This window comes from Plecotus auritus, assembly GCF_963455305.1.
Source record: "Plecotus auritus genome assembly, chromosome: 2".
In the NCBI taxonomy this organism is placed as follows: Eukaryota; Metazoa; Chordata; class Mammalia; order Chiroptera; family Vespertilionidae; genus Plecotus; species Plecotus auritus.
In genome coordinates, this window is record NC_137771.1 from 196,487,145 (window position 1) to 196,505,902 (window position 18,758).

Here is an 18,758-nt window from a genome sequence, read left to right on the forward strand (position 1 = left end):
ATCCCTGATATATCTTCAATGCCCCAAACAGTGCCTAGCACACAGATGCCTCATAAACATTTGTGGAATGAATGAATGACGGATGAATGAGTCAATGACTAAGAAGTGAAATATAGGTGTTAACTAGACCACAGTGAATAAGCAGGTAAGTGAACTGTCAAGTATGGAGAAGCAGGGCCTGCTTTTATTGACACTCCTTTGTTATTTCTCTGCACACTGGGGAAAGCATCTGCAAGGCCTTCCAGACACTGTTGTGACCCGGGGCTTGTCTTCCAGCTTGTGGGCGAGACTTGCCTTCACCTGCAGGCATTGCTCTCATTTTTGTGGGGAACCATACCTCCGGCATGGCTGGTCCTGGCCGAGGCTCTTTCCTTTGTGGTCTTACAGACCAGACGCTTATTAAAGCCTCCTTCCCAGAACCTTGCTCTGAGGCCTCCTTCCTGTGCCAGATACATCAAATACTCTAAACAATTAGGAAACTGACCGAGCAGAGGAAGTCGGGTGGCAGATGAAAGGTTCACTAACTGCTTAGTAATGGGGCAGGATTTTACAGTTTTCCCAAACACTGTCATGCTCCCCGTTAACTCTACAGCATTCACTTGGCACTGTCCAGTGGCCCTTGCGATTAAAGGGGGCGAATTACAGACAGCAGGAGCAGATTGCTTTTTAAATGGCTCAGTTTCAGTTTGCAGTGAATCCCATAAACCTCATTAGGTCTCTGAATATTAATATGCAGACCAGCAGCAATACTGTCCAACAGTTGCAATTACTAGTATTGAGTGACTTCTGTGTGTCAGGGGCCCGGTGGGGTACTTTGCTTATATCCAAGATCTTATCTCCTATTATTATCTCTTTGCATTTATTCATCATTTCTCATGCAAAGTGCATATAATCTCCATTTAGCCAGAGGAAACTGAGCTTCAGGGAGGGGAAGTAATTAGTTCCATGTGGCAGGGCAGGTAAGTGCAAAGCTGGGATTCACACCAGGTCTCCCTGATCCCATTGTTCACCAAGGGCCCTGAAATGGTAAATGTACATAAGTATCAGAGCCTTGAACTGTGATCCTCAAAATTGGAACTTGTAGGCTTCTGCAGGTAGCAGTAGGCAAGTGAAGCTCTTTCCCATCTAAGTATGTAAGTCTGTAATATTGTCTGTGTGGAGAACGCTCAGCACATTGCCCCGCCAATTTGGCTCAGTGGTTGAGCGTCGACCTGTGAACCAGGAGGTCGTGGTTCTATTCCCGGTCAGGGCACATGCCAGGGTTGTGGGCTCCATCCCCAGTGGGGAGCTTGCAGGAGGCAGCCAATAGATGATTCTCTCATCATTGATGTTTCCATCTCTCTCTCCCTCTCCTTTCCTCTCTGAAATCAATAAAAATATATTTTTTAAAGAAAAGAGCACTCAGTACATGAGAAGTTTAAAGCTCACCATCTTCTAGTCTGAGACTTACACTTTCGTAGAAAGAGGGACTGCAGTGCTGAGGGGCAGAGACCTTCAGAGGAGCAGGCAGAGGCAAGGGGAAGGGAGAGTGCAGGCAGCTTTCAGAAGTGGAAGTGTGTGGTGCAACGGGGGAGCTGCCTGCACCTGTGGTTACTCTCCGGGGTACGTAGTGAAAGTCTGACACATCCTTGTAGCTGTGCCCTGGTGTCGCCTCCTTCAGCCCACCCAGGCCAGTTTTGGCCCCTCCTACTGGCCTCCAGCCGAGGGCCACACCGTTTCCTCCAGGCTCTCTGGTCTCTGAGGACCAAGGGCCTCTGCTGTTTGGATTAAAGGTTTACTCCCTAGACTCTTGGTCACACCCCATCTAAGCCCTGCCCCCAAATCCTGCTTTTCCTGCTTTTTTCCCTGGCTTGTGGTTTATTCCTTCCACGAGCATTTCCCAAGGCTGCCTCGTCATTGGAGCATCACACCATGAAAACCTTAGCTGTTGGCCTCCGTGAGCTCCTTGTGTGGTGATTTGTTACACTGCATTTGAGGCTAAAAGTACTTACCGTGTAACCCTAGAAAATCCCCCATCATCCCATTTAAAATGCTGAAGAATCCAAACATGTGCATGGACACACACACACACACATTTCCTTCTTTTATTTTTATTTAAACGTAAGGACTAAAAGACCTTTGGCTCTTGGACCCAGGTCCTTAATTAATGTAACATCTTTTCCGAGGTTTCATTGTATTATTTTGTTTTGATGTTTTAGATTTTGTTCCCTCTTACCTGGTTTGATGTATTTGAGCTTTAAATGTTTTTTTATTATGTTGCTGGAATCATCATTTCTAATAGTTATGAAGCACTTACCATATGACAGGTACTCTGTTCAGCACTTTATGCGAATTGGCCCATTTAATCCTCAGAGTAACCCCAGTCTAAAGATAATGCAGCCAAGCCTCACAGAGGTTAATAACTTGTTCAAGGTCACACGGCTTCCAAAGAAACCAGATTTCTAAACCAGGGGTCGGACTTTGGAGTCCAAGTGCTGTTGCTGCACCCATCCTGCCTCGCCGCTGATAAGCCATCGTCAGCATGCTTTTCCATAGTCTTCACCTGGCCTCCCCTTCGGTGGCCTTTTACCCTGATAATTCAAGGATGTCTGAGCCAGGACATGGAAGCTGCACCCAGGGGTGCTCATCTTTGAGCCGGGTTCTGGCTCTCCTGCTCCCAGTCAGAGCCCCTGCCGAGGCTTCCTCACAGCTCTTCTTTGGTGGCATTTCCATAGCCTCTCCCTTGGATGCACGTCAGCGTTCAGACTGAGTGGGGCACACGTATCCACGGGAACACACCCTGTCAGTCCCCACCTGCACAGAAGGCAACTGCATGCGTGAGGACACTTTGCTCTGTGCACCAGTGTGCATGAGCCCTGGCTTCTCACCAGAAGCAGGAATGCTTGTGACTGAAGGACATCAAGAGATTATACCTGCTTTATCTTTTGATCCTATATCTTGCCCCTACTGCTCAATAGAGAAGAAAAAGAAATATGAAGACTCAGATGGCTATAAATTCTGAACCCCTGAGTAAGGACTGTCTCTGCCACCAGGGACGCCCCTCCTGTGTCCTTCTCCTGCTGGATCCCCATCCACGTCTGCTGCCCTGGCCTGAGGTGACGACTTGAGTTTCTGGTGTCCTGAGTAGGAACTTGAACTACAACATCACATGGAAGCAGTTAAAGCCCATAGGTAGACTTGCAAATGTTGCATTGCTGTGGTCAGGTAGGCTTGTGTAGGCATGCTGGGAAATACATTCCCATTTCCAAATAAAGGCCCTTCAGATGTCCTTTTGGTCACATGAGGCTGTGTAGGTTACAGCCATTGTCTTCTTCAGTGATCTCAGATGTCACCTCCTACCAGAGCTTTCTAAGGAAGCCCTGCATGTCCTTTGCTATTTATGGGTCACCACGTGGATTTGGCGTGGTTCTAAATCAGTAACCGCATATTCTTGGAAGGACTTTGTACAGTGAAGGTAGTCATTTCAGCTTGTGAAAAGATGTGGCTTCAAGCCAATTAAATGGTAAATGCAAATCTCTCAGCTGTGTCCAACGGCAAAGTACAATTTATAACTAAGTACCAGGAACTTGATTAAACCCAGCTCAGGGGAATGAGCTCAGCAATAGTGAGACAGCTCATGTAGAGGGCTTCTTCTCTTTTACTCAGTCCAATAAACTTTTTCATTGCTTGGCCTAGACAAAGCACAACTTATTTTATTCTCTACTACAGAGTTAGGAGCCAGGAGGTATTGGGACACCCACTCTGGTCATCTTTGCAGACACTGACCTTGGGCAGAAGGTTATGGTGATGCCTGATTCTGCTCAAGGGTTTGAGATGATACTAGTGATATTTTTTTTTCAACTTGCAGAAGACCTCTTATACTTCGTTTTGGGAAAGAGTATATTTAAGTCCCAGGAATGAGTCAAATTAACCCCAGGAGTATGCCAACTTGCTCCGTGGTAGGAACTTTTATCCTTCAGAGAATTGTGTTACCTAAAAGTTCTACCTAAAAGATAGCATCCTGCTTTGGTTCTATCACCTGAAGTTTTTTTTTTTAAAGAAATACCACCGATATCTTAATGGCTAGTACAGTGGTCGGCAAACTGCGGCTCGCGAGCCACGGCTTGCCACTCTGTTGACTAATGAGTTTGCTGACCACTGGGCTAGTAGTAGTGGAGCCCTACTGTACGAAATGAGAGACTGGCAGTCTCAGCAGTGAGTTCCCTCTAAGCCTCTAGTATCTTATGGTGACTGAGGCATTCAAGGACATTGAGCCCAACTGTTGTTGTTTAAGTGTACAGTAGAATTAAAACCTTTCCCCTATTTCTGCAGGCAGTCATTTAACAAATTTAGTGGATGCCTACTTCCATTACGCAGGACACTGGAAATACAGTCTGCCCTTGTGAAGACGAGATCTGTGAGGGAAACAGGCATTAGACAAATATTCACCCAAATAATCATTCATCATCATTGCCAGAGTGATGTGGTGGAGAAGGATGCGCACTATGAGCACATACCATGGGGACGGGAGCCTAGCCTGGCTGGGAGGCAAGTTGGTTGGAGTCCAGCTGAAGGAGAGCAGAGGATGCAGGCAGGGAAGCAGGGCTTCTTAGGCCAAGCGAAGGAGTTTTGAATTTTACTTTAAGAATAGTGGGGAAATATTCACATGTTAATCAAGAGAATATGATCAGATCTGCAGTTTTGTTTTTATTTACTTTTTAAAAACTTTTATTAAAATGTATTTTTATTTATTTCAGAGAGGAAGGGAGAGAGAGAGATAGAAACATCAATGATGAGAATCATTAACCAGCTGCCTCCTGCATGCTCCCTACTGGGGATCGAGCTTGCAACCCCAGGCATGTGCCCTTGGCGAGAATCGATCCCGGGACCCTTCAGTCCACAGGCTGACGCTCTACCCAATGAGCCAAACCAGTTAGGGCAGATCTGCAGTTTTAAAATGGAACTTTGGCTGTTGTAAGGAGAGGGATTGGAAGGAGCACAAGTGGGAGAGACAAGGTAGTCCAAGCCTGAGAGGGGAGTGCTTTAGATGGATTGAGAAAAGTGGACGCATTTGAGAGAGATGTTGCCTGTAGAGCATGCAGGACCTGGTGGTTGACTAGACGTCAGAGGTGAAGTAGAGTGGGCAGTCCCAGAAGGTTCCCGACATCGGACTGGACCATCCAGGTGGAGGACCAGGTTTGGGAGGAGGAGAATAAGATCAGTTTGGAACACAGTGAGTTTAAGATGCCTATGAGGCGGCCAATGGTGATTCCAAGGATGCAGCTGGATTATAGATACAGCTGTAGAAGAGGGGTGAAAGATGGAAAAGGTGGGAATTGCTGGTTTCTGGTAATGGAAGTCTACACTGAGGAGAGAGAAAGTCTGGACCTGAACTCTGAAAAGTCATAGCAGGAGAGGAGAAGCCAGCAAAGACTAATAAGGACACAGGAGGAACGTCAGGAGACCTTGATGTTGAGCATAGGGTTAAAGGGACCAGCTCTGTGAATGTTGCCCAAAGGTCAAATGTGATAGCTGGATCCTTTAGTTTCAAAAACAAAAAAAAATATTTTTTTTAAAAAAAGTTTTTGCCCTGGTCGAGTGGCTCAATTGGTTGAAGCATCGTCCTGTACACCAAAAAGTTGCAGGTAAATCTATGGAAAGAGCATATCCTCAGGTGAGGATGTAAAAAAAAGGGGGGGGGGATTGGTTTGTGGTACTCTTTAGAAATACATCCATTTATTTCCTCTTTGTTTTGGAAGAAGATACTTACTTGCTGAGGAAGTCAGATCAGATTTTTAAGTGGAAAGTTGCTGATTTGAATTTGAGGGCCACTGTGTACTACCTGCATGCTCTGGGGGTCCACAGAGTCTCCCCGTATCCCACTTCCTGAGCATCCCACTGACAAGTCCAGTTTAACTGACAAGTCCAGTTTAACTATTACTAGCAAGACCCACCTCAGACTTCTATTTAGAGAACTTTGTATAATTACATGCTCATCTATTTGTGGTCAGCTTTTGCTTACATTCCCTCTTAGCATTTGTTTTCACTCAGGGTAACCAGGCCAGCCTCACAGGAGCTGTGCCAGCTGGAGCCCAAACCCAGAGAAAACACTGTTCGTAAGCTTATTCTTTGGAACCTAAGTGGTTTCTCCCAGTTGCTCTTAGACCAAAAAAAGTGCCAGCAGTGGCAGGGAAGGAAGGGGGGAATAAGGGGGCAGGGGAAAGCTGCATATCTCTTTAAGAGTTGGTATGTACAGGACAATATATCGAAGCTCTTAAAAGTCTCATGAGTGCAGAGCATTTGGGGAAATTCTCTTGAGAGTCATTATTTTGGCTAATGGTTATTTTCCTTAATAGATAGAAGTTTTTTAACTTTCTGGTGCCTCGGTTTCTTCATTAGTACCACTAGAAATGACAATAGCATTTATGCCCAAGGCTATTGTGAGGATTAAATTAGTTAATTCATAGAAAGCTTAGAATAGGACCAATACTTACAAGACACTAAACCACTGTTAGTTATTATTATTATTGATATTGGGTCCCTTTGGCTGAAGTCAAGGATATAACTTCCAACAATTTGAATTCTTTCATGTGCAGCAGTAAAACCCTCTTGAATTTATTAAAATAAAATGTACCAACAGGTAAGATTTTTTTATGCCTTGGGAAGAATATTTGTTATATAATACTAGTAGGAATTCAGTTAAGTCATTAAGAGTAAAATGTGTCATTAGTTTTTTAAATGGCAGGATAACAGATTATGAGGCAAAGTACACCAGCTTTGAAGGTGTGGTGACCAAAGTGTACTTCTAGCTATGTGATCTTTGGGCAAAGTACTTACCTTCTCTGAACCTCAGCTTCCTTATAGACACAATTAAGATACTATTTTCTTTGTTGTGAGAAGTAAATGGAATCATATATACAGAAATCTTGGCACCATGCCTGACACAGGCATGGATTGATATACTTGGGTGAATATTTTATTGTCATTGTACAACTCATGATTTCAAAGTTGTTACTTTTCATTTGTTGGTTTTAAGGGTTTTCTGAATAGATAGCATTTCCATTGCCCTGCCTTTCTTAGTTCGCTAATGTACCTTCCCTGTTTACTATAAAACCTGGACTTTTCCATCCCTTTTTGAGGGTCCTTCCCTGAAAGCACCCCTCTTCCTGTGTCTTGCTGGGATGTCCATCTGCTGTTACCTTGGCCGGCAGTCCTGTCCTAGCCAGCATGGGAGGCAGCCCATCTTCATCCTCCTGATGTACCTCATTTAGGAGAATCAAATGCCACCTTGGAAGGTCTCTTCTTCCCAGTCAAGCCTCAGGAGACCTTCCCCTGGCCACCTCTACTTTTCAGTGGATTCTCTTATCAGTATTTCTTGCTGTCATTTCCAACACTGTCTAATTATTATCCCATTATTGCCAAGTGGCTGCATCGAGTCCTAAATTAAACCCGTATGAAGATAGGGTTTTTTTGATGCCTGAATAATAAGTTCTGGGTATCAGGGACCCAGCACTAGCAGTGACCCCTTCACCAAGAAGGTAGAAGCAAGGTATTCCAGAGTATATATGGTAAGAGACTGCCGGGGTTTGAATCTGGTGCCACCACACCTTTGTGATCTTAGACAAGACCTCTCTGCCTCCGTTTGCCCATTTATAAAATGGGATAGAGATAGTTTCAAGGAGTAAATGAGTTAGTACATGCAAAGCACTTAGAACCATACCTGGCACCCAGTGAGTATGTCAATAAATTCCAGAACACAGCTGTACAGGAAGGGAAAAATCTTTGTTTCTCATTATCTGCCTAGTTGTTGCTCCTCTAGGTCCATCTCTTTTCAGGGCGAGGGCTCAGAGTTGCATGCAGCTGAGCAGGCTGACTGGGCAGAAGCAGGAGCCGGGGACATGAGTGTGGCTTTGCACCAGTGTGGCATTCCCACTGGACCACATCCCCAAACCCTCCGAAGAGAGAGGTACCTTGAGCAAGAATAACTCCCCCCTTTTGAGGCCTGGAGTGTTCATTCATCGGCACTGCTGAGAAATGACATTCGATTTATTTAATCATTAACTGTGGGCATCCTAATGTGTGCTGTAAGTGGGGCCTCTGGCGGGAGGCAGAGAGGCCCTTTATTCCTGAATGTCGTCCGCATCGGCACGAAGACTGAATGCTTCCTAGCTGGACTTGAGCTCCGTTACTTCAATAACTGAACAGAAATTATGAAACAGCTGGGTGCCAGGCTGACAAACTGGATGCTCTTTGTCCCACGCTTGTGCTTCAGAGGCCATGTGGTGTGCATGGGTGTGTGGATCCCAGAAGGACAACTCTAAGTTACCTGCCGTGATGCAGGTGGGGCTTTGTCTGTGTAGTCACCTGGATCCTTGATGAGAGGGGTTTCCTGGCAACGTGAGGAAGTTGGGCTGAAATTCCTATGCTGCATCTTAAAATGCTACTGATATTTTAAATCCTTTTGCCCAGACCCCTTCCCATGCTCCCCAGGAATGGGCAAGATATGCTGGTTTATATAAAAACAGCATTTCATACTGGAAAGAGACGTTAGACAGTTGCTGACCGTAGGTGGACGGCAGGTATGGCCTCTCAGGGATTGTAGGCAGCGGGCATTACAGACCTGCCTTCCATTGTCTGGGCTCTTAAGGGAACCGCTTTTATCACATCTCATCTGCATTTCTCGTGTTTCAGAATCATTATTCTTAGTTGTTCCTGACCATGAAACTATTGTGACATCAAAATAGTTTCACCGAAAGTATTATTTCACATGACACTTAAATCGAATTGTTTTCATTTCACTTTTATTTTCTTCAGTGGGTAGTTTTATAGACTCATAGAGGTTGGGGAAGATAAGGGATCTCAAAAGTGCCACTTCTCTCAAAGCAATATCTTGATGATATTCCTCAAACAGAGTCATTTAGCCTGTTTAATGTATAATCTCTGCTTATACTTTTAGAGGCTTAATGCAGCCTATTCTATTTTTGAGCAACTTAGTCTGTTATTGATTCATGCGTTACAGACCTGCCTTCCATTAATACACAGTACGCCGAAGAAAACTAAAATGCCTTCCACAATCAGCCCAACAGTATTGGGAGGTAATGATAATGCTCTTCCCCAAATGGCACCTATTCCTGCAACCTTTCCACATATGATATAATTTAGCATCTTTAGTAACACCCAGATGTGCAGGGTGGCACTCTCTGTAGACATTGTATTGATAAGCTGGTTTATAATGGGCTTGTTTTCATAGGACTCAAACTAGAGTTTCATCTTAAGCTTCCAAATAATGGCAGAGGGAAGTTAGGAGTTACATATGCACTTGACTTTCATGCTAACCTGCAGGGTCATAGGTACTCAGCATGTCCATCAGGCCATTCTTGCTCCTCTATGCAAATCCCAGGAAAATCCAGGTAGCCATTCTCCCTGGGGAAACTGTTGTGGCTCAGAGATAATAAGAGCTTGTGAGTAATCACATTGACTGACATCAATAGAAGAGACAGGACCAGACTTCATTAAAGCCTCCTTGCAGCTCAGCCTCTGCTTAGCCATGGGGGAGTCCAAGCCAGTTTGGCTTGGTAGATAGAGTGTTGGCATGAGGCCTGAAGGCTCCCAGGTTTGATTCTGGTGAAAGGCACATACCTTGGTTGCAGGCTTGATCCCTGGCCTTGGTCGGGGTGTGTGTGAGAGGCAACCAATTGATGTGTCTTTTTCACATCAATGTTTCTCTGTCTCTCCCCTTCCCTTCTACTCTCTCTAAAAATCAATGGAAAAATATCCATGGGTGAAGATTAACAAAAACAACAACAATAAAAAGTTGACCAGGGAGTTCAAAGGAAGAGTTTAGGCCAGTGGTCAGCAAACGCATTAGTCAACAGAGCCAAATATCAACAGTACAATTGAAATTTCTTTTGAGAGCCAAATTTTTTAAACTTAAACTTCTTCTAACGCCACTTCTTCAAAATAAACTCACCCATGCCATGGTATTTTGTGGAAGAGCCACACTCAAGGGGCCAAAGAGCCGCATGTGGCTCGCGAGCCGCAGTTTGCCGACCACGGGTTTAGACAATTAATTTCCAGGAAAGGTCTGAATGAGTAGGTTGGATGGTTTATCTTTAATAGTATAAAGAGTATAAAATAAAAGAATGAGGTCTGTGTAGCGTGTCTAGCTTCTCTAATGGTTCTCTGATTACTGTTTCTGTGAAGAAAAGATAGGTAACAAAGTGACGATAGAAAGAGAAAAAAATGGGCACCTGAAAAAGCTTAAGACGTCATCCTTCACATGGTATATGTAAATGTCTCAACCAGCTTCTTTCAACCCAGAGAGCAAGCTTGCCAAGAGCTAGACACAGAATGAGGTCCTGGCGTTGCACTTACCAACGGAGTGAACTTGGGCAAGCTACTGGCCTGTGTGTGCCTCAGTTTCCTGAGCTGTCAAATTGGGACAATGACAATAGTCTTGTGCCTAAACGTGTTGTGGTGAGAATTGAATGAGTACAGGGCTTAGAATATTGCTCCTCCTCTATACACATCCCACGAATTTTGTCTTGCATCAGTAGAGGCACGTAAGTGTTTGTTCATATTATCAATGATTATTATTATGTTTTTGTTATCCTGATTACTCCATTGTGTAGTGAATTCAGAGGTTGCCAGACTGCTTCACCATCACTTTTAATGTCCTTTCTATTTAAAAAAAAAAGTTTGGAATCCCAGTTTTAGTAACAAGAAATCATGCTCTTGCCCTGCTGTGGTCTTTCCAAAAGGAAACCTTAGCAAATGTTAAATTGTGCAAATAAAATGCCCAAAGCTTCTATGAAGCTTATACCGAGCAGTCCTACTTCACTGTGTGGTCGATTTAAAAGATCACGCTGCATTCTTTCATTCTGAGTGTCTGAGCAGTGAGCCCCTGAGTCAAGGGGATGGTTTGAGGTACTTCCCAAGAAGCCCAACTGGATCCTGTGCCAGCAGCTTGCTCTCCTCTGGAGGCTGACTCGGATCCTCCACGGTGGGTCCCCTCTCACCACTTCCAGGAGGTCACCAGGATGAAAACCAAGAGGAGCTTTCTCAGAGCAAATTCTAAGAGAATTTCTGCTTTGTTTCACTTCTCATTCTGAATTGTTAGTAGATTTTTGCTTTGCAATGAGGCACATCCTTGCTTAGACTCTTTTAGACTGAACAGACCTATGAGATGACCTCATCTGCCCCCTTGTTGAAGGTCAGATTAAGGTGATTTATTCAAGGTCATAAAACACTTCACTCATGTGTTAAACAAATATTTATTGAGACTGTGTGGTCTGCAGTGTTTGTTTTGGTGGCAGAGCAAGACTAAAATCTAGTGTTCTTATTTCTTACCCAGTGTTCTTTTCTCTATGTCCTTTGCCTCTCCTACCTCCCCTGTCCCCAATGACATGTTATATTACAGCTATGGGGTATTAATTCTCAAGTGTGATGTTACCTGTGTGTCTATATAATGGATGTGATGTATCTAAAAGATAGACTCAGGGCCCAAAATCTTTACACAATGGTATCTAGCCTTGTTTTCTCAGAATCTACCAAATGTCATGAGAACAAGACTCAAATTCAACCTGAATGTTTGTAAGTAGATAAAAACAACTGAGTATCTGGAATTTCTTAAGGACATTGAAGGAAGTGCTGATGGTGCCAGGTGAGATGAGGTGCCTTTAGCTCAGCTCCTCCCCACACTCTCTCTGTCCTTCCCACTAATCTCCAGTTGATAGAACACTCTCCTGAGCACTAGGGGCCGGGAGGTAGGAGGGTATAGCATGGAAAGAGCATGGAATCAGACCGACCTGGGCTTGATTCCAGGCTCCACCATTTCCAGTTGTAAGACATGAAACAATTTACTTAACTTCTCTGAGCCTCAATTTGCTTATCTATAAAATGGGAGTAATAATAACAAACTCTGTCATTACTCTGTGGGATTAAATGAGCTGAAGCATGTCAATCAACCTGCCCAGCAAATACCTGGCACTCACAGACAGTGCCCAACATCATGGTTTGTATTCATTCCATGATTTTCTCCTAACTTATCATGTAGCCACTGACAAGGCATTAAATCTTCCTGAAAGGTTATAAAAGAAGGAAATTTAAAAATGACACTTGCCCCACTTATTTCATGGCCTGAGGCTCTAATTAGAATAATCTATGATGGAGTACATGTTTAGGTTGAAAAAAACAAACACCCATACGCAGAGATTACAATTTTTACTGCCTTGATGAGTAGAAAGGAGGTTGAGTTACATTCCCCTTTAGGCCCCACCAGCTCTGTGTATGTCTGGGTAGCTCACTTTAACCAGCTCTCTTCTGTCCAGATCAGAGCAGATTGGTCCCCACTGCTGTGAAAAAAACGTTCATCACATGCTCAGGCAACATAAACAGAGGTGGCATCTTCATTGACAAAGAACCAAATTACAAGTCAACAATTTCTTGCTTATTTTCATTTTGATCTTCCCAAGGAAGATGTTGAGTTTTCAAAAGATATGGGAGACCAAGACTCGGTTTTCATTTGTTTATTAGTGTGGACCCTTCTTTATGACCTTTCTGCATTTCAAAAAGAGGACTAAGGTCGCTTACAAAGATTAATACATCAACTGAAAATAAAGTAAAGCAGAATGGAATGTAAAGTAGAAGAGAAAAACAAGAGGAAGCCAGGCAGGGTCCATTCCCAGGACCTGGCACAGCATGGCGACCAAGTGCAGGTGCCCAGGGGCCACCAACCTGATTCCGAGATGCTGGCAGCTCAGAGAAGAGGCAAACTCCAGAGTCTGAGATTCATGTTGTCCATCAGATAAGAGTAAACTTGTTACTCAGTGAGCTTTCTGAGATTGTTAAAAACCTACACACTCGCCTAGTCATGGTGAGTAGTGCTGTGAATAATGTCAGAGGTGATATTCCTACCACAGGCACAGTGATTAGCTTTATTTGGCTGTTCTGATAACATTGTAAAATGCAATTTATGGTCTAACCATTCATCAAAGTGACTTCCATAAGAGCCAGAGCACCCTGTGCAGTTCACACATTTCCGTTGGTTAAATGCCATCTGAAAAGAACATTTAACGAAACAAAAGGAAAGGAAGGCAAACTCCATAGTCTTTGTCATTAGCACCCATGAGGATTATTTCTTATAACTTTAATATGAATTGAATATTTAAGGATTAAGGGAATATTCTTTTGCAAAAATTTAAAGACCTGAAATTCTACATAGTCAGCTTGGGATCAATGTATAACTTTTGAGGGTCCCCTGAGCAGGGTGCAGGATTATCTTTCTCATTAAAATAAATTTACGTATTCATATACTTGAACGTGCAGCCACACAGCCTCCTCCAGAAGGTGGCTGGAGTGGGAACACCCATGAGAGGATCAGACTGTTATTAAAGAAAAATTATTCTTTGGGAACCTCCACAGAGTACAAGGAAAACAAGAAGCCCCTGGTGACCTACTCTATCAAGCAAGGCTACAATGATTTTAACCTGGAGTGAGTATTATCAGTCATCCTCCAACCAGGAATAAAACAAACAAACTAGGAAACTTGTAAGAACCCATTGAATACTAATTTTAAGTGATATAACTGTTGGAGGTGCCTCTAACAAGAGGTGGACGAAAATATACTTGCAGGCAGGTCCTTCTAGGTGGGGCAACTGCCACAAATGTTAGAGTTGGTTTAAGCCTTTTTTTTTTTGACAGCAGAACCACTGACATCTTTATGCATAATCTGAACGAAATTCAGAATACTATTTTCCCTCTTTCCACTTATTCTAGCTACATGCTTATTCCCTTATTTTATTTTTCTTCTGCCTTTCTCTAAAATAGCCAATAGATACTATGCCAGTGCAAACTGTAGGTAGGTCTCTATTTTTTAAAAAAAACATTCTTAGGTCTTGTCGGTGCTCCGCATAAAAGGCCTGGAGGTCTTAGAAAGGTGGCTCTGCATGGCTTTCTCTCCTTTTCTTGCTGCCCAATCAACAGTATTCAATGCAACAAGTATCAGGGGTATGAGGCCCTATATCGGATATAGTGGGAGATAAAAACTGGAGTGGAACAGAGACCCTGTCCACAAAGAGCTTTTAACCTAGATTGATAGTAGGTAAAGCATACTCAGATAACCATAATATGAGGTACAATGTGATGTAACCTGTAAGTACTAATAGGAAGGGACATACTGCCACAGAAATATTGGAGTGTACTGTGTTGCCGCCTTTTGCTCCAAACTTTTTACTCAGTTCAGTTCAACAAAACCCTCTGTGCACCTTCTACGTGCCATGCCCTATGGGAGGGGCAGGGGGTCCACCAGGATCAAGCCTTAAGAGCTGCTTCTAGAAAGAGTCATCAGAGCTTTGTAAAGGTGTCTGCTGAGGCCTAGGACTTGGTCTTTCTCTTACATGTTTTGGTATGTCCCCTCCAACAGCCCAACGCCCAGGAGGAGAGAGAGTAAACATGTTTTTCCTGGAAAGGCATTAACATGGAGACACAGCGGCTAGAAATTGGCAAGGTGCCCTCAGAAGGTTGGGGAAGTGATTTATTTTTCCAGACGAGCCACAGGAACCAAAGCCCTGGCAGATGCCTCCCTGAGTTAGCAGCAGCTGATCTGAGTGAGATCAGTATTAATTATTAGCCACTTTTGAGTGTCTTTCTCAGAAACTACAGAGTACTTGGGAAGCCCACACCCTCTTCAATTGCAATCAATACTGTGTACACCTTGTGCAGGGACCTGAGTGGCATGTAATTATAAAAGAGTATTGATTCCTAGCAAAAAGGTTAAAAATGTACAAATCCTTCACATAAAAATCAGCTCAATCTTCCCAAGGCTTGATTAATTTTTTTCCTCAATAAAGAGGCCAATGGTAAAAAACTTGAAATGTTAGCCAGATCAGAGCTATTTCCTGCCAGGAGCCAGATCTGTACACATAATTATTTTTATTCTCTGGGCTGGCATTGATTTGCTTTGGTTGTGTGTTGGAAATATCTCTGTTTTGGGTCCGTAATCCAAGTAATTCAGTCAGTTCCCAGGATGATGTTTCCTACTCACATCTCCCTGTATTATTTTTTCTGTAAGACAATAATCGCATGTCTGGAACCTGACTCATCCCTGTGCCCCTCATTCCCTTCCCTAAACCCGCTTTTTCTTTTCTATCCCACCATCTGCCACACTCCTTGGCGAGAACATCACTCACACACCTCATAGACACCCAACTGCCTATTTTATTTTGGCCCAGTTCCAATTTCTACTTCTAAGTTGGCATCCACTCCTTTCCTATTAAAATATCTGAAAATCTGGGTAGGTTTTCATCTCTCTTCCTTTTGGCTGCATCTCCCCGCTCCGCAAGGGTTACGAACATGGACTGTCCCACTGCCTTTGCTTCGCTCATCAATGCCCTATCATTTTCTGCCTGGATCCGTTGAATGACTCACACTGCGTTTCATCTTCTAGTCTTGCACCCTCCCCTGGCTGTTAAGAAGCCTCTTGAAAATGCAAGTCTGATCATGGCATTGGACTGCATATAGTTCTCCAGTGGCTCCCCATCGCCTGCAATCTAAGAGTTCTCCAGTGGCTCTCCATCGCCTGCAATCTAAGGTAGACAAGTAATAGTTGATCTGGACATGATAGACGTTGAGCCTCAAAAGATGCAGCTTATCTCCCGAGCCTCCAAGGTGATGGGAAGATAGCAGCCCAGAGGACTGCAGGCGGGAGCCACATCACAAAGGCTTCCTCACTGGCTTCTTTGGAGTTTTGAGGATCTGTGGGCACTGGGGCTGTGACAGAGATTTTGTACTAAAAGCTGTTTCCCTGGCTGTGCTGAGCTAGCTTGTCAGTGGGATACAGTCACAATCCATTCTATTATGAGTAACTCATGTTTCCTCAGCTGGGCAGTGAATTGTTGTTGAGAATATTACAAGGGAATGGACCTCCTGAGATGTTCCCTCCAAACCGAGTATTTGAGGAAGAAGAGATCCTAATGCCATGACGGGGCTCTGACACAAAGGGAAGGGCCTGCCTGTGGCATGTCTCAAAAAAGACGCTAATGGCAGGGGCATGGAAAGCACTGTGTAATGTATGACTATCCTGTGTATTGTGGATGTTCAGCATCCTTGGCCTCTCATGCTAAATGGCAGGCATGTCCCTCGGTCATTGGGACAACTAGAAACCTCCCACATTCCCCACACATTCCAAATGCTCCAGTGGCTGGGAACAGTACTATCCCTAGTTGAGAAACATTGGCTCCTGTGACTACTCCTAAGATGTTCCTCTTTCCTGAGAGTGTAACGAAGAGCTTGATTAACCTGTGATCTTTCTATCACTCCTGTTGCCTCTTCAACTTTTGTATATGCTCAGATTGGAGTTACAGCTCTAGGCTTTGAAATCAAGCTCTATCACTTGATTTCTTGGTTTGACCTTGAATGTGGGCATGACCTTAAACAATTATTTAATCTCTCTGTGTCTCGGTTTTGTCATATAAAATGGAGGATAATAATATGTCTGCCTCAGAAGATTTTTGTGAATATTAAATAAGAGAAAGCATGAGAAGTGCTTACCACACTCCCCTGTCAGAAGTATGGTAATTGGATGAGATGATGGTGGTTCCTGAGCTTAAGAGTCTTACTTGAGTGAGAACTTGAAATTGATACTCAAAAGTGAGTACTCCAGGAAATAAAGACAGCATGGTCTGCCAGAAAGGGTGGGAGCCAATACATTCTAGTGTACCCTCAGCCATTAATCAGTGTGTAGCCTTAAATGTGTCGCTTTACCTCTCTGGTCTTTGCTTTCTGTAGTATGAAGTGTCTGCACTATATGGTGTCCAAAAGACTGAATGAGCCCAGCTGGCATGGCTCAGTGGTTGAGCATCAGCCTATGAAGCAGGAGGTCATGGTTCAATTCCTGGTCAGGGCACATGCCCAGGTTGTGGGTTTGATCCCCAATTGGGGGTGTGCAAGAGGCAGCTGATCAATGGTTCTCTCTCATCATTGATGCTTCTCTTTCTCTCTCTCTCTCTCTCTCTCTCTCTCTCTCTCTCTATCTCTCTCTCTCTCCCTTTGTCTCTGAAATCAATAAAATACATATTTTTTTAAAAAGACCGAATGACATGAAGTTTGTGAATGTGCTTGAAAACCTAGAGTCTCATAAACAGTTTGATAAGATATAATGAATAACTTGTTATACCTTAGTGTTTCTACCCCTGATTCAAAACCCACATCAATCAATTGGGAGGATGCACTTAATGGGAATTTCTCGGGAGAGATGCATAAACCTAGAAAATCCACTTGCATGGTAAATAGCAGGTGTCTGCGTGACACCGAATTGCTCTCTGTCACCTCATTTTTCTTTCTTTTTCTTTTTCTTTTCTTTTTTTTTTTTTTTCACTTTCAATATTATTTTGTTTTGGTGTCAGGTGTATAGCATAGTGGTTAGACCAAGCATGTCAAACTTGCAGCCCACAGTCCGCATGCGGCCCACAGTGAATATTCATTAACGATTACTCATGTATTTCAGCCCTTTGTATTCAGCTGTCTCTTTTGAAATAAACCTACATTTCAATGAAAATTGACGCCTTTGTTTTTTTGCGGCCCACATAAACTTAAACCTTGTTTATTTGGCCTGTGTTAGCCTTTGAGTTTGACATGCTTGGGTTGTTTTTCTCAATATTTTAGTACCTCTGGTTATCGTACTATTACTGACTACGTTCTCTATGCTGTACTGTACATGCATGAGACTATTTTATCACTGCCAAGGGTACTTCTTACCTCGTTCTTGCCAACGTGTCCCCCAATAACACAGGAGAGAAAGAGCCTTCGGGCATGCAGACATCTCTCGTTAAGAGCTCACACGTGCGGTTCCGCAGCTTTCCCTGCTGGTTTCCCGACACCCCCCAATTGTGTTCGGTTCCTTCATGGTTGTCTGCTTGTTGCCCCACAGCAACAAAGGCGGGAGAAGGAGCTGCGGAAGCAGCAGGAGCGGGAGCAGCGCCGGCACTATGAGGAGCAGATGCGCCGGGAGGAGGAGCGGAGGCGCGCGGAGCACGAGCAGGTCAGCTGGGACCGGGGAGCCCCGCAGATGGCCCCGGTGTGAACTCCAGCACCAGCTGTCTCTGGGGTGTGGGTCACCTTCTCTTAGGACTGCTCAGTGTAAGCAGGTGTTTGTTCTTTCTCAAGCAGCTATTCTCACCTATTCAAGAAGTCAAAGGCACAACCCTGGCAATGTCCACTCATTCAACCTCGCTTCCTACCCAGGCCAGAGTCCCCTGCCACACCTTGATCTTCTGACTCTCCCAGCCCTGGGTTTCTACTTTGAAGGTGGCACTGAAGCATGATCCACCAGCCACGTCCTATTCTTTCATTGCTTCAGAAGAGCTTTTCTATGCAGGCAATCTCTGGTCTCCAGGACTTTGAGCCATTGATGCAGGCCCCTGTGTCTTTGTTAGAATCCCATTCTGAGAGCACAGCAACACTCTGCAGGGTGGTTCTGGTACAAAGACAGCGCACAATGGCCTTCAACAATTATTATATCCCTGCTGCCTGCACAGGAGCCTCCACACTTCCCAGCATTGTTCATTCCAGGTAGCCCGTAAAGAGGGAAACTGTCATGAAAAGCTTTACAATGTAGCTGGCTTTATTAAAACCAAATAGTCCCAGCCATGTCCGTCAGCGGTTGCAGGTAGCCGGCTTGTGCTTTTGACTGCATTGAAATGCTTCTGCTTGGGTGCAGCGTACTTTTCCTGTTTGGTGAGGAGGTGGCTGGGTATTTTTCCCCCTCCTTCCTTTCACACTTT

General features: G+C 44.1%; 1 protein-coding gene across 5 annotated transcripts in view; it reads left to right on the forward strand.

Annotated features, from left to right (window-relative positions):
- TNIK (TRAF2 and NCK interacting kinase) overlaps positions 1-18,758 on the forward strand; it is a 372,736-nt gene that overhangs the window by 276,777 nt on the left and 77,201 nt on the right. For all 5 annotated transcript variants that reach the window (XM_080655707.1, XM_080655708.1, XM_080655709.1 and 2 more), the window contains exon 13: positions 17,906-18,016. In XM_080655707.1, the coding sequence (XP_080511833.1) occupies positions 17,906-18,016 (111 nt within the window). The remainder of the gene's footprint in view (positions 1-17,905; positions 18,017-18,758) is intronic.